The sequence below is a fragment of the Canis lupus genome, chromosome 13 (genome assembly GCF_003254725.2).
Source record: "Canis lupus dingo isolate Sandy chromosome 13, ASM325472v2, whole genome shotgun sequence".
In the NCBI taxonomy this organism is placed as follows: domain Eukaryota; kingdom Metazoa; phylum Chordata; class Mammalia; order Carnivora; family Canidae; genus Canis; species Canis lupus.
Window position 1 is genome coordinate 21,819,524 of NC_064255.1, and position 25,473 is coordinate 21,844,996.

General features: G+C 42.7%; 1 protein-coding gene and 1 long non-coding RNA gene across 5 annotated transcripts; one reads left to right on the forward strand and one right to left on the reverse strand.

The window, feature by feature from the left end:
• LOC125752323 (uncharacterized) lies at positions 1–6,275 on the forward strand. The gene is made up of 3 exons (XR_007401538.1): positions 1–3,049; positions 4,637–4,765; positions 6,079–6,275. It is a non-coding gene; the product is annotated as an uncharacterized LOC125752323 (long non-coding RNA).
• On the reverse strand, positions 5,461–25,473 carry C13H8orf76 (chromosome 13 C8orf76 homolog). 4 transcript variants are annotated; one of them, XM_025450229.3, is made up of 6 exons: positions 25,310–25,471; positions 22,317–22,412; positions 21,445–21,588; positions 16,446–16,852; positions 11,996–12,128; positions 5,461–5,838 (listed from the first exon to the last, which is right to left on the reverse strand). In XM_025450229.3, exons 1-6 carry the CDS (start codon positions 25,424–25,426, stop codon positions 5,641–5,643), a joined length of 1,095 nt encoding a protein of 364 aa, XP_025306014.1. In that variant the 5' UTR covers positions 25,427–25,471; the 3' UTR covers positions 5,461–5,640. The 4 variants fall into 4 exon arrangements, with proteins under 4 accessions (XP_025306014.1, XP_025306013.1, XP_048948654.1 ...); XM_025450228.3 differs by having other exon boundaries at positions 16,446–16,903; XM_049092697.1 differs by lacking the exon at positions 22,317–22,412 and having other exon boundaries at positions 16,446–16,903; positions 25,310–25,469.

Here is a 25,473-nt window from a genome sequence, read left to right on the forward strand (position 1 = left end):
CGCAGGGCGGCGTGAAGAAACGTCCAGCTCACGTTTCCTTGCTGAATTATTCTATCCCAAGTCCTGGGACGCCAGCCTCGGTTTCCACACCAAAAGGGCCTGGATTCATGTATTTAATCACAAACTTGGCCCTCTGCGGTGCCAGGAGCTGGGTGGCCAATGTGGATGGAAGCGGATGTGCTCCCTGCTTTCCATGAGCTTAGCAGCGTCAAGGGCCTCGCTGCCTGCCTGCATCTTGCTATCTGTGGTTTGTTGGGTCTGAGAGTGACGGGGGGCAGGGAAGGCCTGTATGAGGGGAGACAGGGGTGGACACTGGAATGTGAGAAGCAGTCAACCACGAAAAAGGTGGGAAGAGCGTGCCAGACAGCAGGCAAAGGCTGGTTGGAGTTGGCCTTCTAAGTGTAATGGGAAGCCCTGAAGAGTAACAAATTCTTCACAACAATGTGAATTCCCTAAGGCCCTTGGAACATCCGGGGGATCTTGAGGCCACATTGGTACCAATATCTGGAGCTTTCCCAGACCAGCCCCCAAACACATGTTGCATGAAGCTCAAAGACTTTTAACATTTGGAAAGTAAAATCAGATTTATCAGACCAAAGCACAACCCTAACCCTGCTCAAAAACTTTCTCTAGTTTGGTATTTGTTCCCTGAGTGAAGTAAAACTTTTTACATGGCATCAATGACCTTTCATAATGTGATGCTGGCTCACCTGCCCTGCCTCATCTCCCATGTCCCCTCATGCCCGCTAACCTGGACAACCAGCCTTCACGTCCTCCAGGTGGTGGCTCCTTACATCTTCTTACTGAGAAACTCAACATGCCTGCCTCTTGTTCCCCACAGACCCTGCTGCAAACCCTCCCCTTCCCAAAGTCCAGCTCGGATGTTTCCACCTTCATGAAACTTCTTTGGAAGCCCCACCTTCCTCTGTACCCTGCAATAGCCAGACCTCCCTCCTGCCCATTATCTACTATTTACGTGGATGTCCTGTTACTTCGGCTAGAGAATGGAAGCTCTTGAAAGCAGGTGCTGCATTTTTTATTTGATACCTTCTACAATAATGTTCTATCAAAGTTTTAAAAAGGAAAGTCATGTATAAAAGAAATTGCCTTCTGAGAATCAAATTCTTATTCTAAAACAGAGATTGAAGGGGCCCAAGTGGCCTGTATTAGGATTCTTTGGTTGCAAGTAACAGGAGCTGAAACTAGCTCAAGCAGTCAACTTATGACTACAAACATCATAGCTTGAAACAACACACATTACACACATTCATTACCTTAGAGTTCTCTAGTTCAGAACTCCAACATGCATTTCACTGGGCCAGCAGGACACCCTAGGAGAGAGTCCATCTCCTTGTCTTTTGCAATTTCCATAGGCCACCTGCATTCCTTGGCTCGTGGACCCTTTCTCTATCTTCAAAGCCAGTAGCATAGCATCTCTCTGACCCTGACTCACTCCTTCTGTCTCCATGTGATGGCTAATTTTATGTGTCAACTTGACTAGGCGAAGGGATGCCCAGATAGCTAGTAGGACATTATTTTGGGTGTGTTTTGAGAGTTTCTGGTAGAGATGAGCATTTGAATCTGCGAACTGAGTAAAGAAGATCACTTTCCCCAGTGTAGGTGGGCACCATTCATCCTGCTGAAAGCCTGAATGGAACAAAAAGGCAGAGGAAGGGCAAATTTGCTCTTTGCTTGAGCTGAGACATCAATCTTCTGCCTTTGGACACTGGCACTCCTGGTTCTCTGGCTTTGGTATGCAGATCAGGACATAGACCGTTAACCCCATTGACTTTCAGGCCTTTCAACTTCTCAGCCTCCATAATCATATGAACCAACTCCCATAAAAAAACTCTCTCTATATACACACACATTTATACATATACATGGATAAGTACATACATATATCTGTATCTATAGCTACAGATATACAGATATCTCCTGCTGGTTCTATTTCTCTGGAGAGCCCTAATACATTCCATCTTCCATTTGGAAAGATCCCAGTGATTACACTGGGCCTACCTGGATAATCCAGGATAGTCTCCCTATTTTTAGGTCTGCTGATTAGCAACCTTAATTCCCCTTTGCTGTGTAACCTAATGTATTCACAGGTTGTGGGAATTAAGACATGGACATCCTTGGGTGGCTCTTATTCTGCTCGCCACACTCCAGGTGTCTCATGGAGACTTCAGCCAGGAATGTAGCTGGGGGTAGAGAACAGGAAGGGCTTGCAATCAGGAAGTAGCCGGGCATCTGGGCATTACTTTTCCTCCTTCTCTGTAGACTTTCTCTGTCCATTCCTCAGTCTACTTTGGCAGAACACAGCCACTCCCAGGTTTTGACCCTGTTAGTTTCAGACAGGAGAAGAGTCTTTGATTTCTAAATCTCTTGGGTGAGATTCTGATTGGCTGAGACATTTCCAGGTAAACCCTCCATCCTCTCTCCAATTAGAGTCACTGAGTACAAATATGGCAGCCGGGTACCCACCTGTGAGGGTGAGAGGGTAGTTCCCAGAGATAGGGGGTCGGGTGGTTGTTAACTCAAGGGCTGAGCAGACCCAACACTGAAGCTTTAGGTAGTAAAGTCACTCTGCTAAGGAGGGAGAAAAATGACAAGAGTGAGTCCCAAATAGACAAAGGCCAGTCCTCTATTTTTTCAATTATAATCCCATCTGGTGCTTTGGGGGAAAAAGCACGAACACTATGAAATTTAAAGGGGGACCTAAGCTAGTGTGCGATCAGGAACATTTTGTATGAGAATGACCCCTGAGCTGAGATCTGTAGGAAGGGGAAACTAATGGCAGGGTTGGGAGACTACGGGAAATAATGTTCCCAGTAGAGGTAACTGCATGGGCAAAGGGCTTGGGTGGGAATGAATTGGGAAGTCCACTACTGCACTGAAAACGATCTTTCTAAGACCCTCTGGCTACAGTATGAAGATTGTGGATGTGTGAGAGCATATAGGACAAAGGACTTTCACCAGCTCAAATGCCAGCTACAAACTCCACCTTGGGAGAAAATGTTGCAGACAGACCTTTTGGGAGTCACAAGAGGTGAGGATTGCCCTTGGGTCCCACCCCACCCACCTGGAGTGCAGTCATCCCCCTGGTTCACATTTGCTCACCTTCCCTGTGATTCACTCATTGACAAGAGGGTGGGGTCTCTAAGTAGGCAGGCCTGAGATTTTTCTTTAGCATAATCACTGCTCAGTTAACCCTGCCCTTCACCATCTGTGCTGGAAATGATCAAGATGACGTGTGTGAGGAAACTCTGAGGTGCCCAGTATTTCTGAGTGCCCTTCCCCGCCTTGCATTACAGCCAAGCATCATGGTGAAGGAGGCTGGCTTCTCACACACATCATCATCATATTGCTGCCAGGAAAGTGAGGTGGGGCAGGGGTGCGGGAAGATTCACATGGAGACCACTCAGGGAGTTCAGGACAGCACAGACACTGGATCTGGGAGGACTGCCAGAGGGCTGAGAGCTAAAAGCATGGATGCAGCAAGAAGGGCACTAGAATGGAGATGGGAAGCCAAGCCAGACTGGAGGGAAAAGGGTATTTCTAGGAGGCCTAGACTAACAGGGGGAAGGTGTTCAGTTCCAGAAAGAGAAACAGGCAGGGTGTTTCCAGTGCCTCAGCACTGTGTTGGGTCTTTGGGGAATTAAGTTTTTGTGCCAACAAAATAAGACGCTGTTTTGTAATTAACTGTATTAATGCAGTTAATTCAGAAATTCAACAAATATTTAATGAAATGTCGAGTATTCTGTCCTGAGGATACCTCTATGAAAAAGACAGTCTTAGTCCCTAGTTTTACAATTTTAAAGTCTACGGTGAAAAACAAGCAGGTGATCACAACTGAGCAGTGAGAAACAATATGGGAGTGAAACAGTGAAGGAGCATGAAAGAGGGAAACCTACTGCCACCTGGAGGTCAAGACTTCTGGGAAGCTGTAAGAAGTAGAGACTGGAAAGGCTTAGAGAAGCAGCCCTATGATAGGGGATGGGGAGAGGTGCCAGGCCAAACTGCCATGCGAAGGCCTGAAGGCAAAAGCTATGGCACATTTAAAGCTGGGGAGCCGGGAAGGAGGGAGCCTGGGAGCCAAAGGCTTGGCAAACCAGGTTTCTGTTTGGGCTATATCCTTGGGGGCCATCCGCAACTAGACCATAAACTCCCAGAGCCAGTGTCTCCACGGCAACCACACAATGCTTGTCATTGAACAGGAGCTCCACAGTGATTGTTCATGACTCCGTGAGTGGATGGATGGAGGACAATGGGGAGCTGTTGAGAGGCTTCCATATAATGGTTCCTAAAAATTAAAATGTCTATTAATCATACCAATCTTTTGTTTCACATTAGAGATAAATGACAACTTAAAATTGCTAGTCAAGCTATCATACATACTAAAAGACCAGTCAAAATAGAAAGAGAATCAGACATTTCTGTTTTGTGAAGGGGCCTGGGAAGGGGTGAAGCAGCCGGTGAAGTGGAAGGGAAATCTCGAGGATTCCACTTCTTTGCCCAGGGCTGGAATTCTTTTACCTCTGCTGAGAAGAATAAAAAGCTGTGTGGGACAACACTTGATGAAGTTTTTGGTTTACTATTAAATTCCACTCCTCATAAGGGCGCTCTTCCATTCCAGATGATGCGAGTAAGATGATGGCCTTTTGTATGGAAGATTTTAGAGACTGTGACTCTAATCAAGTGGCTGGAAGACAGACCATCACCATAGATGACAGTGCCCTGTGGGCCTTGCGTTTTTGTGCCTCTGGTGAGCAAGACTGCCCTTCATTCCACACTGTAATTTCAATGATGCCTGCACAGCAAACAGCCTTACAAAAGAGAAGGTGTCCTCCGCTGGAGCACAAGGCCAGCATGCTGAGTACTGCCCACGAGAGAGAGACCTGAGTTTCTATACTACAGCCTACTCCATGCGCACTCTTTGTTCAGACCCATATACAAAATCTCAGAGCCAGGATCCCTGGGTGGCGCAGTGGTTTGGCGCCTGCCTTTGGCCCAGGGCGCGATCCTGGAGACCCGGGATCGAATCCCACATCGGGCTCCCGGTGCAGGGAGCCTGCTTCTCCCTCTGCCTGTGTCTCTGCCTCTCTCTCTCTCTCTGTGTGACTATCATAAATAAATAAATAAATATACAAAAAATATTAAAAAAAAAAAACAAAACAAAATCTCAGAGCCTTCAAAGACTTTGACACATCATTCTTAGAAATGGTTTACCTTTATGTTTCAACATTCTCATTCTTTCCTGATGAATTTACCTAAACAATGTGGATACTTTTATTGCTGATTATAACACAGTACCTGTTTAAAAAAAACTATTAATATCTAAAAGCCTCTTTTATTCACTTTCCCAACAGGTACCTTCTAAAGGGATAGTAGGTTTAAGATAAGTGAATGGTAAAAATCTACAATGGAAACAAAAAAAATCAAGAAATGACACAGTAGAAATAATCTGGAAGAGAAGCTATTTTTATAAAACAATCATTTTAAATTTACTATATTCCAAAAAAATTTTTTAAAAATAAATAAATAAATTTATTATATTCCATGATTAGTATGGATTCTATCCGAAATAAATAAGGACAATTAAAACATGCAGGATGTTTTCTTTTGTTTTTAAAGGGACCACTAAGCCAAGATTTGTATCTCTGTATGGAACTGATTTTCAAAGGGACAGAAGTGGTCTTTGATCTTTTTGAACCACTTGTCTTCAAATTCTTTCGAAGATGCAATCACCAAGGCAGTCAGGGCTGTAGAACCAACACACTTCACCTCTGTATGAACCTCATCTTTTATTTTTTCTGGGACGATATCTTCTCCCATAACCTGCAGCAGGAGGAAAAAAACAAAACATGTCCCAGTGAAAGGGGCAGCAGACGTGGAATAGAAGACTATGCTATTCATCAAGTGTAAAGGATTTCATACCAAAAAGCAAGCAGAAATATTTTAGCAGCTAGGGGATAATTCCAACAATTCCAACATATTGAAAAGATGTTTGTTCAGAAGTAGTGATCCAAGGACTACATAAGTAAAATACCCCTATTTCTCCTCTTATCTTCCCCTGAGTGAACAAATCACTGAAATGACCAATGTGGCAGCTATTCAGCCTACAGAGAGTGCCCGGTCAACCATCTCAAATCAAAGATGATCTTTTGCTGGCAAGAACACATCTGTGAGTACTTCTCCCTCCTCATAAAATAATCAGAAAGCAGAGCTTGGGCAGAAAACTGCTGCTGGGGGTGAGATGGGGGCATAGATTCTCCCTCTTAGAAGTTCTCCAAAGAAGTCAAAGGCAGCAAATAGGCAAGTAGCAAGTAGCTGGGCCTACCCTCTCCTGACCCAGAGAGTACTCAATCCCTCTGGAGAGGTCACAGCAGCCTCCAGGACCTGGAGGAGCTTGTTTACCCTCCCAAGGCACAACACTGCTCCCTACTGGTCAGAATCAGGCCCAGATATTTTGTTAGTTTCTCTGATAAGACACGCAAAAGTTAAGATGTGGAAAGCTTGCACCTGAACCCACTAAGTGATCAGCCCATCTTTGGTAAGGACAGTGAACTGAAATTAAGTTCCAACACACTTCATACCATTGGCACAAAAGGTTTAGGGAACCATCTGGCAGGGATGCTGTAGAGAGAATTTAAGTCACTTGGATTTGGACTAGATTATGCCTAAATTTCTTGCAAACCCTGAGATCCAATGTATTCATGAATACTCAAATTATAGTGGATTAATAAGCACATCCAAAGAACAGTTTCCACTGACTTTAAATCTTCAAAGACTACTTATTATTTGAGGCAGGAGCTAACAAGATGAATAGCTTTCCCAGTCAACTATCAGCATTTATTATAGCTTTGTATTTTCATTAATTCTTTTTTTTTACATTTTTATTTATTTATGATAGTCACACAGAGAGAGAGAGAGAGAGAGAGAGAGAGAGAGAGGCAGAGATACAGGCAGAGGGAGAAGCAGACTCCATGCACTGGGAGCCTGACGTGGGATTCAATCCCGGGTCTCCAGGATCGCGCCCCGGGCCAAAGGCAGGCGCCAAACCGCTGCGCCACCCAGGGATCCCCCTGTATTTTCATTAATTCTAAGACAATTTTTGTTTTGTATTTTAACATTTCTGACATCAAGCAACACCAGCATGTCACAGCATAAATGGCATCTTAATTTTCTTTTTAGTGGCCCATCAAATAATGATGTGTCTTACAATTGATGATTTCTTGGACTCAATTAAATGAAGTATTTTAAAATCTAGGATATAACCCTAAAAGTCTTTTTTTTTAATAAAAAGAGAATTGAATAGTAATATCCAAATAATACAATATTCCAGAAAGAGGGATTAGCAGGTGCATAATTCACAGTTGTCAAAATATCTGCAAAAACATTTGACCATATAAAATAATTTAAACTTCTATATATCAAAAAAAAATCATAAACTTCAGAAAATACTACAACATATAAAAGGTTAGTAAGCCTAGTATAGAGAGAACTCTTAAAAATTATTAAGAAAAACAGAAACATACAAACAGAATAATGAAGAAAAAGCATGACTAGGTATTTCACAAAATACAGATGGCCCATAAACATGAAAAAACTGTTCATCTTAAGAGTAATCAAATAAGTAAATTAACACTAAAAAGTGCCATTTTTACTAATCAAATTGCAGATTTTGAAAAATAAGTTGACTAATACATATAAAACTGTTTTTATAGGTCAAAATGATCAACTTGACAATTTCATATGGTTCAATCTAAATAGGATTTAGAGAAGGAAAATCAGTATTCTCATACAGGATATGTAAATTGAACCAGCTTTCTGAATCATAATTTGGAAAAGGAGTTTCTTTAAAAATGTTTATATATTTTAACCCAGTGATTCTATTCCTAGTAATCTATTCTAAAAGGAATACACTGATTTTTTTTTGCAGAGTTATTAAAATAGGTAGTTAATATTTGTTAAATGTTCAATATAGAGGACTTAAGTAAATAAATGATAGCTCATCCAAAGCTATAACTGGACCACTATCCCACCATTAAAAAGGACATACTTGGGCAGCCCTGGTGGCACAGTGGTTTAGCGCCGCCTGCAGCCTGGGGTGTGATCCTGGAGACCCGGGATGGAGTCCCACATTGGGCTCCCTGCATGGAGCCTGCTTCTCCCTCTGCCTGTGTCTCTGCCCCTCTCTCTCTCTCTCTCTCTCTGTCTCTCATGAATAAAAAAAAAAAAAAAAAAAAGGACATACTTAAACAACCCTATAGAGGTATGGGTTGTGATCTCAGGGTCATGGGATCAAGCCCCACATCAGGCTTTGTGCTCTGCACTCAGTGCAGAGTCTGCTTGAGTTTCTCCCTCCCTGTCCCTCTACCTCTCCCCAAGGCATGCTCTCTCTCTAAAATAAATAAATCTTAAAAAAAAAAAAAAGATACGGGGACACAATCATGTTACTATGTCAGGTAAAAATAAGAGTATAAGGTGAAATGTACAGTTTGGCAGTTCTTCAAAAATTAAACAGAATCACCACGTGACCCAGCAAACTCCATTCTTAGGAATATATATCCAGAAGAATTTAAATCAGGAATTCAAACAGATACTTGTATGCCAATGTTCATAGTAGTATTATTCACAATAGCCAAAAGGTAGAAATGATCTAAGTGCCATTTGACAGATGAATGGATAAACAAAATGTGGCATATACATAAATGCAATGGAACATTATTCAGCTATAAAAAAGGAATGAAGTTCTGACACATGCTACAATAATGGATGAACCTTGAAACACTACATTAAGTGAAAGAAGCCAGACATAAAAGGGCAAATATTATAGGACTCCACTGTTTGAAATATCTAATATAGGCAAATTCATAGACACAGGAAGTAGATTAGAGGTTACTAGAGGTTGGGAGGGAATGGAAATTATTGCTTAATGGTTAGAGTTTCTCTTAGGGATGATGAAAAAATTTTGGAAGTAGTGCTGATGGTTGCACAACACCGTGCATGTGATTAATGAATTGTACATTAAACATGGTTAAGATGGCAAATTTTATGTTATATATTTTTCATCTTAAAAAAGTAGAGAAGGGTAGCTTTTATAGAATAAAAGAGATGGGGATCCCTGGGTGGCGCAGTGGTTTAGCGCCTGCCTTTGGCCCAGGGCGCGATCCTGGAGACCCGGGATCGAATCCCACGTCGGGCTCCCGGTGCATGGAGCCTGCTTCTCCCTCTGCCTATGTCTCTGCCTCTCTCTCTCTCTCTCTCTCTCTGTGTGACTATCATAAATAAATAAAAACAAATTAAAAAAAAAAGAATAAAAGAGTTGTAAGAGACAGAAGAACCAAATACAGTCCGTGGATCTTATATGGATCCTTTAATTTTTTTTTTTTAAAGTAGGCTCCACACCCAATATGAGGCTTATACCCACATTAGAGAAGAAGAGTTGGATGTTCTACCAACTGAGCCAGCCAGGTGCCCTAGATCCTAATTCAAATAAACAGTGATAAGAAGAAAAAAATGTATACAATCAAAGGATATTTAAGGACACAGGGTCATGCTCATGTCACCAAGTAAGATTTATGGAGCACAAAATGAAGTGTATATTATAATCCCAATGAGGGTCCAGACATTAGTCTTTTTTTTTTAATATTTTATTTATTTATTCATGAGAAACACAGAGAGGAGAGAGAGAGGCAGAGACACAGGCAGAGGGAGAAGCAGGCTCCATGCAGGGAGCCCAACATGGGACTCGATCCAGGGTCTCCAGGATCATGCCTGGGCTGAAGGTGGCGCCAAACTGCTGAGCCACCCGGGCTGCCCCCAGACATTAGTCTTTGTTAAAAAGCTCCACAGGTACTTCACATGCATTGTCCAGGTGGAGAACTACTATTGCACTCAGTCCACAGATGTACTGAGCGTGGTAAAGATAAAGAGTATGAAGATTTTTAAGACATCTTGTAAGGATGTCTTCTTTTTAAGGATAACCTTACTTATAAGGAAACCTAAAATCTAGTTGAAAAGTTGAGACATATTCTTGTATTTCTTATAGGGTCCAAAGAGCTACCTATTCAATACTTCACTCTTCCTGAGCTGAGAGGAGGGAGCCATTGCCACAGACAGGAACGTTCAGGGAAAGCTTCCTACAGGGAAGAACCTCAGTGGGGTCTTTGAGGATGGAAATACAGTAAGTGGGTGGAGATGAGAAAACCCACAAGTCTGTTAGATGTGGCAGATCAGTTTAGAGGATGCAAAAGATTTGTGTAAGGAATTACTAGGTCCTAAGTTTGGGGTTACTCTCTGGGAGGCCTTGGATATCATATGGAGGCACCTAAAATAGACTTGACCTCTGAGGTGATGGTGACACACTTTGGTTTTGGGGCAAGCAGGTAATACGCTCAAAGCAATGTTGTAAGAGAAAGCTAGCAGCAGCAACGTTTCAGTCAGATCTGAGGGGAGAAAGTAAGGAGGCAAGGAGAGCCAAGCCAGGAGGTCACTGTGAGCCAAGCAGAGGTGGTAGGGATGAGGGTGCTGGAGGTGCAAGAGAAATGAAAGGTGGACCTGAAAGAAGGGTGACTGCGTGCCTGCAGGAGGGGAGATGGCTCACAGCTAGCGAGGCCCCAGGTCTAGATAACAGAATGACAGACAGCAGTGATGAAAAAAACAAAGTCTAGCATGGAGAGGGTTCTCTCCAACTTCTCTCTGCTAGATACTGACAGAAGATTGACTGGAAAGTGTTTTGATGAGTAGCTCCATTTTAGACACTTTGTACCTGAAGTGACAGTAGGATCATCAGTTATCATTTCAGATAAATCACTTAATCACAGACCAGGTAACTGGTCTGAGACGTGAGACAAGTGTTCCAGAGATGGGACTAAAGATACAGACTGGAGGATAATCAACCCAGAGGTGACCACTGAAACCATGAGTGTGGTTATGACTTCTGTGGGAGATGGCAAAGAGAACAGAGAACCTAAGTAGAACCTCAGATGATGTCATTACTTAAGACCCAGAGGAAAGCAGCAAGTTCCAAGAGGCAGAGGACTATTAGGAAAATAGGAGAAAATTAGACTAATATTGCCTCTCTGAAGTAAAGGGAAGTGGAAACAAAAAGTGGGTGGCTAATAGCTATAAATGCCACATAAGGATGAAGGAAAGCAAAGGCTAAAGAAGGCTACAGGAAACTGAGGATGGACAGACTATCTGTTACACCTGTCTGTGGGCTCAAGGGAAAAAGCCCATGAAAGGGAAAAGGTTGAAAAAGGCTCACAGAGAACGGGAAGGAGAGCGTGGCCCCATAAGAGAGAAAAGGGGTCCAAGTGGACACTTAGTTTGAAGGAAGAAAGGAGCCAGACAATTGAGATATGCAGTATTTCTTAAAGAATGACGGTGGGATGGATATGGATATAGACTAACTGCATGGGAAAAGCACCTGTATTGTCAAGTTTCAGTTACAGTCAAATGTCAAAACCTTGACATTTCAATTTTTCTGCAACCATCAAGGTAGTTGAAAAGTGGGCAATAAAGAATATGGACTTTGTGGTGGGACGGGCTCCCATCTAGCACTGCAGCTTATGATCTGACCTTAGGCAGGTCCTAACCTGTCTGATTCTCACTCCCAGATTCACCTGTCCCACAGGCCGTGCTGAGGGTTCTGAGGACAAATGGAGGAAAAAAGGTACGGAAATGCTGCAAGAATGTCAACATTCATTCATTCGTTTAATCAGCACTCAAATAACAGTTACTGGGCATTTACGATGTTCAAGCAGGCAGGTACTAACAAGCACCGACAAGAAAATGAAACAGAGTCCCTGCCTCCAGCATGCTGCAGGAGAGAGATGACGAAGAGGCTGCTTTCAGGGATTGAGTGATCAAAAGGCATGTGAAGCAGGGAAAAAAGAGTCCCTTCGTAGAGATTTGGCTGTTTCTTAAAAAATGGTACCAGAGCCAAGAAAAATACCTCTGATGCCTGGGGGTTTATGTGAACACTCACCTCAGCTATCAACAGCAAAGTGTCTTCCTTGAAGCTGAACCCTTTCATTTTATCTTCAATTTCCTGCTGAGTCCTTAAGTTCTTCTCCAAAGCAAATGATGTTTGCTGAGATTGGGTGAGCTGAAGCAAAAGCCTGAAAAACATTAAGTTCCAACGTGTGAGCAACAGGTAAGGGAAAGCAGTGAGGAAATGTTTGCAGAGAGCACAGGTACTGGGCTGGATGGGAGTCCTACCAGGATAAAGGAAGATCCTCACCTTCGTTTTAATCCCTAAAGCTTCTTACCTGAGCAAATGGAGCAAACTGCAATGGAGAGACATCTTTTCTAAAATTCATAGACCAAAGCTTCTCAAATAAATCTTTAGAGGGCAAAATCTCAAAAGGGCTTCCTGTGGAAGTCAAGTGATTGAAAGCACAAACAATTTGGAGTGAAAAGGACAAGCTTCCTAATCAAAGGCTCCTCCTCACAAAGTGTCTGGGATGCGTTCTTTTGAAGTCCGTGTTCTGTGACCCTTTAAATCTCTCCAAACCCACAGCCACTCAACTTCAAGGACTAATTAGATCCTCCAGCATACTTTAATTACCCCAAGCAAGGTCAAATCTTTGACAAGCTTCTGATGACCATCTGGCAACCGCCTCGCCACTACCTTCCCATCATGAGCATAACCTGGTTTTCTCTTTCCTCCTCCCTCGTGTCCTCTTCACACAGCTCTTCTCTTCATTGTTTCTTAAAATATTGAATGTGGGGGAATCCCTGGTGGCTCAGAGGTTTGGTGCCTGCCTTCAGCCCAGGGCATGATCCTGGAGACCCAGGATCGAGTCCCACGTCGGGCTCCCTGCATGGAGCCTGCTTCTCCCTCTGCCTGTCTCTGCCTCTCTCTCTCTGTGTTTCTCATGAATAAATAAATAAAATCTTTAAAAAAAATTGAATGTGGGGGTGCCCGGGTAGCCCAGTCCTTTGAGTGGCTGACTCTTGATTTTTGGCTCAGGTCATGATCTCAGGGACATGAGATTGAGCCATGTCGGGCTCCCTGCTCAGCAGGGGGAGTCTGCTTGAGATTCTCTCTACTCATTCTGCTCATCTCCTGGCTTCTGCGCACTCACGCACTCTAAAAAAAATTTCAATCTTTAAAAAAAATATTGAGTGTGTAAAATTTCCCAATTTCCCTCAGGCCTCACTGTCTCTATTGCTATTCCATAAGCACTCGACTCTTCCATTCACTCATTTCACGTCTTGAATGGACCACTCACTATTCTAGGCATTGGGAGATACTGGTAGGCGAAAAACAGGGTCCTGCTTCATGGAACAGAAGGAGAGATATCACAAATAAATAAGATGACTTCAGGCAGTGAGGACTGCTGTACAAACAAAACAACCCAAGCAGGGGGAATAAAGTGTCTGCTTTAGGTGGGGAAGTAAAGGAAGGCTTTTCTGTGTTACCACTCAAGCTAAGATCTAATGATGAGCCAGCCACCAGAATATCCGGCGGAAGGAGGCCCCTGACACATGAATTAGCTTGATGTGTTTGAAAATCATAAAGATCACTGTGGCTAGAACAGAGAGGAAAAAATAACTGCAGTAAGTGAGGAGAAAAGGAAAGGCAAGGTCAACATCTTGCAGGCCATGGAAAGAAGCGGGGCGTTTATGTAAGTGCAACGGGAAGTCACCGGACAGCCTGGTAGGAGAGCATGCTCTGACCCACATTCCCCCATTCACTCAAACCTGCTTACTTATATGACCTACCTGGCCTCTGGAGGCATGTATATTTGTGACCCCTTTTATCTTTGATGGATATCAAAGATGTACATTTCTACTCTTCCTCCTGAAAGTACCTGAAAATACAGCTTACACTCGTTCCTTCCGTGTCATGCTCATTCAACCCTCTGCCTCGTCATCCATCACCATTCAAACTGCCTTCTCAAAGGCTGCAATGACCTCACTTTCAAATCTCAGAATCGATCCTACCTGACTTTTATCATCTGGTTGCTATTTTCTTTCCTGAAAACTCCTTCATCTCTAGCTCCCTTCTTCTGAGCTGAACTCCTCCTTGTGAAAAGCTCCAGCTGGATGTCCTACAGGCACTCAAATGTCAGCACACTGAACGAAAATCTTCACTGCCATCCTAAGTCTGCTCTGCTCTTTGTCCCGTGTGTCCTGTCGCAGCAAAAGGTGCCACCATCCACCCAAGGTAGACCCTTGACTGGTCTTGGACTCCTTTTCTCTCTTCCTTGTCTTTCCTACACCCTCAGCTGGTCACTCAGTTTGGGCTATTCCACCCTGCAGTGATGTCCATTTCTTCTTGGGTCAGGTCCTAGATCAGGTCTTGATTGCCATCCACTGATGATTCCACAGCTCCTTTACCGGTGTTCCGGGATCCCTATTCCTTCTTCCAAAATATCCTGCCAGCCACCAGATCTCTCTCTTGAAATCACAGCTCTTGTCATACCACTTGGACATTTAAAACTTTCAAATACTATTCAGGCCTTCAGCCTAAAGACCAAATTCTTTAAGATGACGTTTAACATCTTATGCTAATAGTACAGAAGTACAGCCTTCACCAAATGCTGTCCAAATACTGTGCACTACACCAAGAGCTTCAGATACTTTAATTCTAACGATCCCATGAAGAAGGCATTTCCCCATTTCTCCATGAAGATGAAGATGAAGGAACTGGAGATCAGAGAGTTTAAGTAATTTGTGCAAGATCAGACCACTAGCAAGTGGAGGAGTCCACACTCATTCACTTAGTAACAATTTATTAGGTTCTTTAACACCTTAACTCCAAAACCCCTCTTCCTCCTTCTCACTATGTCATCCTGGCTCATGGTCTACAACGCACCTCTCCAGCTCCACCACCAATGCTGCTGTCATTGCAGCAGATTGTGTTACACCAGGCCTTCCACCCCGTGGACTCGGCTTTCTTTCTCTTTACCCAGCCTCTTCTCATTTGGAGACGTATTCCAGAGTCAGCAAGATATCCCAGAAAGAACACAAGCTGTGGAATCAAAGGCCTGGGTCCAAAACATGGCAGCATTTCCTAGCTGTGCCACTTTGGGCATAATTCTAAGTTATGATGCCTAGTCTCCCCGATGGGATCCAAATGTCCACCCCAGGGAGCAGCGAGTGAAATAAGGTATACAAAGCTCTAGCACACATTTCTCTACAGCTGATGGAGGTTCCCAGAAACATTCGGCAGAAGCATCACTCCCTCTGTAAAGGCTTCCTTCTTCCTGCTACACTAAACAGCTCCTGCTACCTGTCCCCATAGGGTTCCACTCACCTACCCGTTAGCACCTGTGCCACCTGTCACTGACTCTTCATGTATTTTCCTCAGAGCACTGAGTGGTGTAAGGAAAGGGCCTTTTAAAAAAAAAAAAAAAAAAAAAAAAAAAAGATTTTATTTTTCTTTTTTAAAAAAGAAAAATAAAAAAATAAAAAAATAAAAAAGAAAAATAAAATCTTTTTTTTAAGAGAGTGAGAGAGCACAAGCAGGAGAAGTAGCAGAGGGAGAGAGAGAAGTAGACTCCCTGTTGAGCAGGGAGCCTGATGTGATGTGGGGCTGGATACCAGGACCCTGGGATCATGACCTGAGCCAGAGGTGGGTGCTTATCTGAGTGAGCCACCCAGGGGTCCCAAAAAGGGCCTCTTTTTAACAATCTTTATGATCCCAGCACCCCGCATGTGCCTGGCATACCACTGATTCAACATATTTCTGATTCACAAAGTAACACAGTCAACACTAAACATCTGCTGAATAAAGTTTACAATTTTGCCTCAGAGATACCACTTCTCAGTGAGCCTCACTGTTCATATTTCTAGAATTCTCCAGAGTTAAAAACAATGACGACAACAACAACAACAAAAGCACTCCCTTTTTGGCATCATGTGAGACCTAAGAGAATCTGTTTCTTTCATAAATTATGGGATTTGGTCAAGTGTATGTTCCCCTTTTCCTTAAACTTTTTTTTTTTCTCTTAAACTCTTGTTACGATGGATTTAAAGTGTCTGGAGTCCCTAAACCACAGGAATTCTCTGTAGAATGAGTTAAACAGTGTTTATTCATATTATTAATAGTGATTCAAACACAAGAACAAATTTTGGTCTTTAGTAGATTTCTATGGAAACTGCAAGTGAAAAATTCCTTGTTTAAAATACCTCTTCCCCTCTGTTAATGTTTTATACATTTAGTTTTCTTTTTCTAGTTTTAATGTTTTTGAATTTTAACATTTTATCTGGAGCAATGGTAACAAATCATATTCTTGAGCAAACATAGTTTTGTTTTTAAATCTTACTAAAAGGACATGTTCAAAGGATTCCATCTAGACTATAGGGAAAATAATCTCAAAAACATACCAAATGTCTAGCCTATAACTTTTTGAAGTTTAAAATTAGAAAAATAACACCTTTACCCTTGGCCTAGTCCCCTGTGTTGTTTAATCCATCTTCATTACCTGGTTCGTATAAAAGAGGCACACGCTTTCATCTGAGTCTCTAGCAACACTGCTTCTCTCTTTTCTGCCATACAGTTTTGAATATTTTTCATGGCTTTCTCATTCTTCTGGTTATTACTGCTGCTTGCTTCCATAGAAAACACAGAGCTCTCAGGCAACGTTTCAGGAAAACACAAAAGACAGTCTTTTCCTGAGTGTGGAAAGGAGGATTTGATAGTTTTGTCACTGGAGGTGAAACTGTTCTGTTTCTGAGATGACGCACACAATGTTGACAGAGCTGGCCCCAGATTCAGGTAAGCCTCTGCCAATTTGCCCCAGTTCCAAGGATTAAAAGGATGCAAAGAAATTAGTTTCTGTAGGCAGAGAATTGTTTTCTCCAAGTTCTGCAGACTTGAACAAATAGCCAACTGGAGATAGAGCACAGTGGTTAAATGGTCTGTGTTAGTTGCTTTATTTTCCTAAGGAGAAAAAAAAAAGTTAAAAACTTTATTATTTTTTTAAAATTCTATTTTTAAACAATCTCTATACGCAATGTGGGGCCCAAACCCACAGCTCCGAGATCAATACTTGCATGCTCCACCGACTCAGCTAGCCAGGGGCTCCAAGAGTTAAAAACTTTAAACTGCAGAATGTTTTTCATGTAAAAATGGAGATGCCTAAAAACCCAACTTGTGTATGCTGTAAATGAGAGGTATCTTTCTGTAGCTACAAGTACAGAGAACTGTTTGAAGCTGTAAACCTAGAGAAATACATACTACCTACCAAAATAACCACCAGACACTCCCAAACATCCTGTCATAACTGTAACATAATTCATGTGACAGTGGCCTGACAAAATTCAGCACCCAAATCATAAAATGGCAGTTTATCTTCAATTTTTATTGTAATCTTCATTGTCTTAGCCAGAAAGCCGAAAGACCTAAGCCAACTCTTTTTAACCCTGGGCTAGCGGTTCCATTTTAATATTCCAGGTTTTCTAAAAATCCAAATGGTAATTTCCTTGAGGATTCAAATGGACTCCATTTCCAAATCTGACTTGGCTTAGACATCTTAAACAGGAGAGCCCTGAAGCTCTCAGTGCTTCACGATGCATCATAATTGAATCCAAATGCCGTCCCTGGTAACTATTACCAAGGCCAATTATTTTTGGCCAGAAGGGGTTGCTTGGTTTCCTTCTGATCAGAAAATGCTTTTCAAGTCTCTTTAACCAGAGCCACCACCTCTTGCCTAACTTGCCATATGGCAAAAGCCCTGTGGGTTAGGGAAAACAAGGCTTCTTTTTCTAAGTTAGTCTGTGGAGAGCAGATGGCAGACTAAAATTACCTTTCAGTTAATTTTAAGCCTAAAGAAAACTTGGCCTACTAATATCCAGATCAAACTCCTGTACAAAACTACAATGAGCCAGAAATACAAGTAAAACTACCCAGTATGCAGCCTGAAGAAACAGGCCAGTGAGTGAAAGCTTGGGGAGGATCCTAAATATTTCTATATTAAGTGAGAATACAGAAAATAAAGCTCCATGCAATCTATCTGGTGATACTGCAACTTCCCAAAGACAAATATATTTGGTTTTATTACTATTGTTTAGCATTTTGTCCTTCCTAACAGAACATTAGGTTCCAAAAGGGTTTTTTTTTTTTGTTTACTTTTTAAAACTCATTTATTTCAACCTTAGTTCTGACCACATATAAAACTCTTTTTTCTAAAGTTTTTCCCTTCAGAAATCTTCTATAATTTTTTTCTTTTTAAGTTTATTTTATTTCCAGTTAGTTAACATACAGTGTTTTATTAGTTACAGGCGTACAATATAGTGATTTACCCCTTTCACACATCACTCTGTGCTCATCACAAGTGCACTCCTTAATCCCCACTACCTAGTTCACCCACCATTCCACTCCCACTCCCCTCCCTTCTGGTAACCATCGGTTTGTTCTCTGTAGTTAAGAATCTGTTTCTTGCTTTTTTACTTCTCTCATTTCTCCCCCCAAAAGTTTTTCTGTTCAATGCTGAATTCCTAGTAGAGAGCATAGCACCATGGACATAGCAGATATTCAGTAACTAAGTAATACATCTTCATGTCGTTTATTTATAAGGAGAACAACACACAGACTTTAAGAAATACTACCTTTCTTCTACAACTAGTCTATAGTGCTTTATGCTATTTAACAACATTTCATATTGAGAATGTATGTTGGGGTAGAGGCTGTTACATACAAACTATGATTTTGATGGAAGAGTTTTTACAGCATAAATAATAACTCTATGGAAATTAAATTCCATTTAAATGACTTTGTGTGATTTTCCCAGAATAATACAACTCCTGAAATGCAATAATGATGACAACAGTTAATATTTATTGAGTGCTGGGCAGACCGGGTGGCTCAGCAGTTCAGCGCTGCCTTCAGCCCAGGGCATGATCCTGGAGACCGGATATTGAGTCCCACGTCCGGCTCCCTGCATGGAGCCTGCTTCTCCCTCTGCCTCTCTCTCTCTCTGTCTCTAATAAATAAATAAAATAAAATTTTATGATAGACAGAGATGATATGTTATGTTATGATAGACAGAGAGAGAGAGAGAGAGGCAGAGACACAGGAGGAGGGAGAAGCAGGCTCCATGCCGGGAGCCCGACGCGGGATTTGATCCTGGGACTCCAGGACCGCGCCCTGGGCCAAATGCAGGCGCCAAACCACTGAGCTACCCAGGGATCCCAAATAAATAAAATCTTAAAAAAATATATTTATTGAGTGCTAATATGTGTCATGCACTAGTTATACTCATTTATTCCTCATGACAATCCTTTAAAATAGATTCCATTATTATCCCCATTTCATAGAAGAGGGAACCGAGTCATAGCAGAGAAGTTGGAGAGCTTGCCTACATAGCTAGTAAGTAGCAGAGCTATAGTCAGTCATATCAGAAGGCACAGGATGCAGGGTACTTTAGAAGAGCTGACGCATGTTAGCTGGCTTGGGATTCTCCCTCCAGATACAAGATGAGCAGTGTATTGGGGCGGGGGGGTATGGATATGCTTCATCTGTCACCTTAGCACTGAACCCAGAACTGGGCATGTAGGACTGCAACATTTGTAGAGTACACACATTTAAAAAAAAAAGTCATTTACCGTCAGAAAACAACATTGTTACCATATCTTATCTCATGAGCCTATCAGTTACTGTAAGATGTTTAATTATTTAAAATGATAAAATATAAATGAGTTCTATTACAAATTCTGCCCAAAAATCATTAAGAAGAGAGTGAATTAGAAGTTGTGAGCATAAAGTGTTCGCATCCTGAGGGGCACTCTAGGACTGTGTATTTTATTCAATGCAATATACCGACCTGTCCCCCATACAGAACACAAAAGGACAATAACCACCGAGACAAAAACAGAAATGGACCAAAGCTAATAACAAAAGAGAAAGGTCTGTAAGGAAGAAATTTAAAAAATAAAACAAAACACGGGGTACCAGGCAATGGGAAACTATGCAAATTGGTAGAGGTCGGAGGTCATGTAGAGACTCAAAGAAAGAGTGAAAGCCACTGGCCTACACTGCTGGTTCGTTCTCCCACAAGGGGCCTACAAGCCTGATGGATAGTTCTCAGTCCTGGCAGGGGAGCTGAAGGTCTTCCGACTGGTCCCTCTTCCTGCTTCATAACATCCTAAGCTCTGGACAGCTGGCATCTGCTGACAGGCAACAGATGTTTCTCTGAGCCACAGAAACAGACTTCCTAAGCTAGAAGGAACCACAGAAATGATCCAGACACTAATGCTGCTGCCACTGCCTTCAGTAGGTTAGGCAGGGAAGAGCACAGTGGTGCAAGAGATGCCAGGAAGAGAGAGGGGAGAGAGAGCATAGAACAGGAACGAAGGACGCGTGACTGATGTCTAGAAAAAGGCACAAAGGGCCAAAGCTGCTGCTAATTTGCAGACCCCAGAGACAGAGAATGAATGCTGTTAAATCCCATCAAGTTCACTGTGCCACGTGCTTCTGAAGAAGCTAATCTTACCTTCCAGCTTAAGAATTAACCTGCATTTATTAAAGGGGAGAAAAAGAAGAAGACATAGCTGTTTTCCACATTCTAAAGACAAATTCCAAGGTCTGCTCTCACTGCAAGAGGCTGAGGTCTGAGGCAGTAAACCCACCAGCAAGTAAATTTAGGGATTTCTCTTAGTGAAATGGAGGAGGACAGCTCAATCGGATGCATACTTTAGGCTGACCTCCCAGCAACTTCAACTGCCGGGATCATGGATCAGTGTCTTGGCACCTCATTTTAATTCCTTCTGAGCAAGAAAACTGGTCATCTATAAACTAAGATTGGTCTTTTTAGACCAATCCTTATATAAAATTTATACACAGAAAAACCAGAAGTAAATTTAAAAAATGCTTTCATCTGAAAACAAAAACAAGCAGAATCTAGAACTGCAAATAACTGCTTTTCTTCATCCCTTAAAAAGGGATTCTGTGAATTCCATTTAAGAATAAAAAAGGCTGTTAAGCTTGGCTCAGTATTGTATCTAGCTTTTTTTTTTGATTAACTTTATTTCTTGTTTACAAAAGTAATCCATGTTCATTGTAGAAATTTTGGAAAACAAAATCTAAAATAAATAAATAAATAAATAAATAAATAAATAAATAAATCAAAATAAAATAAATAAAATAAAATAAAATAAAATAAAATAAAATAAAATAAAATAAAATAAAATAAACGTTACTGATGATCTTCCTACTCTGAATGTTTACTCCTAACAAGAGTAAAACCTTTACAAATGAGATTTTTAGGCATAACACAGGAAAGAAAAAAATGTTACAAGAAAATGACTGTCTAGAGCTCTGAACTGTTCATTACAAAGTTCTTGCACCACTGACGATTTTCCTCTACTTATCCAAACCCGCAAATTTTGCTGCTGGCAAGAAGTTGTTTTTGTTTTTGTTTTAGAAAATAAACTATTCAAAAATCCCAAGAAAGCAAAAGGAAAATAAGCAACCAAACCACTTACCAAGTTTGTAGCAATCTCCAAGGCTTCTGTGTGCCTTCCCAGGTGAGCCAGACACCGAGCCTGGCCTTCCTGGACATCCCTCTTCATGGCAAAATTCGTAGATGGCAATTTTTCAGAGATGCTGGAATACTCTTGCAGTGCTTTCTGCCAATTATTTGTTACATAAAGGAAATGAAGAGAAGGAATAAAAAGAGGGGCAAAAATATAGTAGAAATAAGGATTCAGTTATAGGGATGACTTTTTTCTTGGCAGAAGGTATTATGATAATGGACTCCGCAACGAACCAAGGAAGGCTTGAGTAACTTGTCAATACTATTCTTCTAAAAGGTAGAAAAGAAATGGCTGGAGAATATAACCGCTACCACCATGGGAAATATCACCATAGGGTAGGAAAAGCTTTCTGAAGCCAAATAGACCAGGATTGAATCCTGGTTGTGCCACTAACTTGCTACACTACCTGCCATTTCTCATCAGCAAAGTAACAACAAGACTCTTGCGAAGAAATGAGATCTTCTATGTAAAGCAAGATGGTATCTACTTGTCCTTCCCTTTTCTTACACATTTTGGGGTGCCCTACCCCGTGACTCTGTGAGGAATCTGTACTAGAGGCTCCCACAGAATGAGGAGGTAACAGAACCTGGGGAAACAGACCTGCAAGGATCCCAAAAAGATCCCTATATCGTAGATACAGGACACAAAACAAATAACATAGAGGCATGTAGAAAAGGACAGAAACTTGGGGTTCTGAGTTTACAAACACTTATCACAGATCAAATTCACCCTCACAAACAACATGCTCACAACTAACATCCTACAACTGGCAGAACAAGAGCTTATGTCAAGTAGCGCAACCTCACAGAGCTGAACTCTACCTGATACTCCTGCCGTCTGTAGGCAAGGTCCCCTTTGAATTTCTTCAGAGTTAGAGCTTCAACATCATCACTGTTCCCTGTTTCTTCATCAAACCACTAGAAATTGTGAAAATAGCATGTTACAGAAATTACGTTTTGCTTTTCCACCTACTTAAATAGAAGCAATTTCCCACATATAGTTGATTAAACCTCAAAGAGAGACATACTTCTTTAGGATGAGACTCACAGGAAAACATCCAACAAGAATGACAATTTTAGCATTGGTTTAGTTTTCATTAGAATTATTTTGAGTTGGGACGTCTGGGTGGCTCAGTGGTTGAGCGTCTGTCTGTTTTTGGCTCAGGGTGTGATCTTGGGGTTCTGGGATCGAGTCCCGCATCGGGCTGCCTGTGAGGAGCCTGCTTCTCCCTCTGCCTGTGTCTCTCTGTCTCTCATGAATAAATAAATAAATAAATTATTTTGAGTAATAAACATACCAATACGAAACCCCTCGACTGAAAAAGCAGCACAGGCATATACGGTTCTATCTAGAGCATTTTGAAATGGGGTGGTGCCTGGGAAGCTACATTTTTAACTAGCACAGTTCCCAGTGCTGCTTTTTTTAAATTTTATTTTATTTTATTTATTTATTCATGAGAGACAGAGACAGAGAGAGAGAGAGAGAAACAGGCTCCATGCAGGGAGCCCGACATGGGACTCGATCCCGGGTCTCCAGGATCACGCCCCCAGTTGAAGGCAGCGCTTAAACTGCTGAGCCACTCAGGGATCCCACCAATGCTTCTTTAGACTGAGACACATTTCCCTGTAGAGACACTTTTAGAGTAGATGGAACAGGGATTGACAACGCTTTATGGAAAGGACAAAGGAAAGAGGAATTACCTTTATTTACAGTGCTTTTATGAAAATGTCATAAAAGCAAAGGTAGACTCTAACCAAAGAGACTGAAATTAAGGCTGAAAGGAGGTTTCTGTGCAATCTAATGCCAAGGACCTATAGAAGAGAAGTCTGAGGAAATGCCATTCTGGAATATTTTATTCACTTTTCTACTGATTTAAACCCTATTAGAAAGGAAAGTGACATTGGACTTGGTTAGTAAAGAACGTCAAGATGAGGCAAAAGGCATAACAAAAAGCAGTCTGTGTGCCAGTTTTTCCAGCTTCACCACAGTAGCTCAATCTCCTTTTTTACTCACAGTAAAACATACTGAGGCTGGATGTAGTCTATCCCCAGGTAAATGCTATTAAAATGCAACTGCATTTGTGGTGGTGGTACCATCATGTCAAAATTGCTTGGTCCTATTTCTAAGAGTTGCCTGGCTATCAGTGCCCTCCCATCATCTTAGTAAAACACTTTATCTCCTTGGCCTGTTCCATCCCAGCAAAGAAAGCTAGTAAGTGCTGTTTTTCTGTTTCCCTTAAGTGTTGCGTTAAGTCAACAAGTCTAGGTACTAAATCCATAATTTTCCTTCATGCTCTGCTGCTTTCTAGTCACGGTGCCAGCCCCAACTTACCGAACAATAACCACCTAACTGCAACCCTTCTTCCAATTTTCATGATCCCACTGGGAAATGATGGAGAAAAACTGGCTTTCAAATGATTGTTTCTATTCTCCCACATACGCTGCAGGTCCACAATGATTCAGACAGAAATGGCTTCAAATCTCCCTTTCTGGTAAGAGAAAGCTTGTGAGCAAACGTGGAACTAACAGGTGAAGTGCTGGATAAGGCCAACCTCTGTCCCACAAAGAATCTGGGCAGGGACAGCAGAAATCTTCTAACCCAGGCTCCAGGTTTTTCACCCAGGGAAATCAACATGACTCGAGTAAGGAAGGCCTCTTTGAGGTTATGAGCAGTATCCTATACCAAACAAATCCTAAAGACAAGTGATTTTGGGTTTTACCTGTGAGTGTGCAGCACATCACACCTGACAAAGTATCTCACCCATCGCACTCCACAATGACCCTGTGAGCCAGCAAATATTATTTTTCCCGAACTACAAATAAGGAATTGACACTCTGAAAGGCAAGTAGTAAAAGCCAAGGCTGCAATTCAGGGTCTTGTCTCATGGCGATGGCTTTTAATGCTGCGCCACATGACTTCCCAAGTCCGTTCCTGTTTTTAGTCTGCATGATCAACTACTACAGGTAACTCTGAAAGAAGGTATGCGTTAAGGAGAAAAGGGAAGTGAAATAAAACTAACATAATCTGGTCACTACTGAGCACCCGACACCTTTAAGTACAATGGGTTTTAAGGAAACATGAAGACAATACCAGAAAAGGAACCTAGCTAGCATTTCCAGAAACAGGTGAGTTTCTGATACATAGTAGGGTAGTTCTTACACATGAGAGGAGATTTACATATGTGCAATAATACAAAGTAATATTCTACGGACTCAAAATATTCACGGAGCTCCTGTTATGAACAGAAACTGCCAGGCACTGGAGGACGTAAAGTTAAGCCCCCCGCTCTAATGTGATCGATTAATTAGCTTTATGGTACAGGCAAGGGCTGTAATACAAACTGAAGGGGGCGGGGAGGGAGGGAGGCAAAGACAAACATATTTGCTGGAAAGGAGGAATCAGAGAAGACTTCCTGGAGGAAGCGGCAGTCAAGGTGTGCTCCGAGATGGGTATAACTGCACACCCTGACCCCGCGAGCCGGGCTGACGGGGCTGGGGGAGGTGCCCGAACAGGGGCCGGCCGGCGGGTGCGGCGTCGCCGTTTGGGGAGCAGGTGAGCTTCGGGAGGTGGGCGCTGCCCGCCGGGCTGCAGGCTCAGCGAGGGCGCACGTCGTGACCCGAGGCTGCAGGACCGGGCGCCGCGGGGACCCCCGCCGCCGACAGCGCGGCGCCGCCGGCCAGGCCCACCGGCTGAGGTTCGGAAACGGCCGGGCCTCTCGGGGAGCCGAGGCCTGCGGGGGCGGCGGGCCGCCCGGGACCCGGGGCCCCAGGCCTGCGGGGGTCGGGAGACAGGCCGGCAGGCCCCGCCCTCTCACCTGCGGCTCGCAGCGCTTGGCGCAGTAGGGCGCCGCCGGTCCCGGCCGCCGCTCCCGCCTCTCTTCGAACACCGCGTCCTCGAACTCGCCGCCCAGCAACCAGCAACCGGTCTCCATGGCGCTCCCGCCGCCGCGGTACCGGGAGGGGGGGGGGGGGGCTAGAA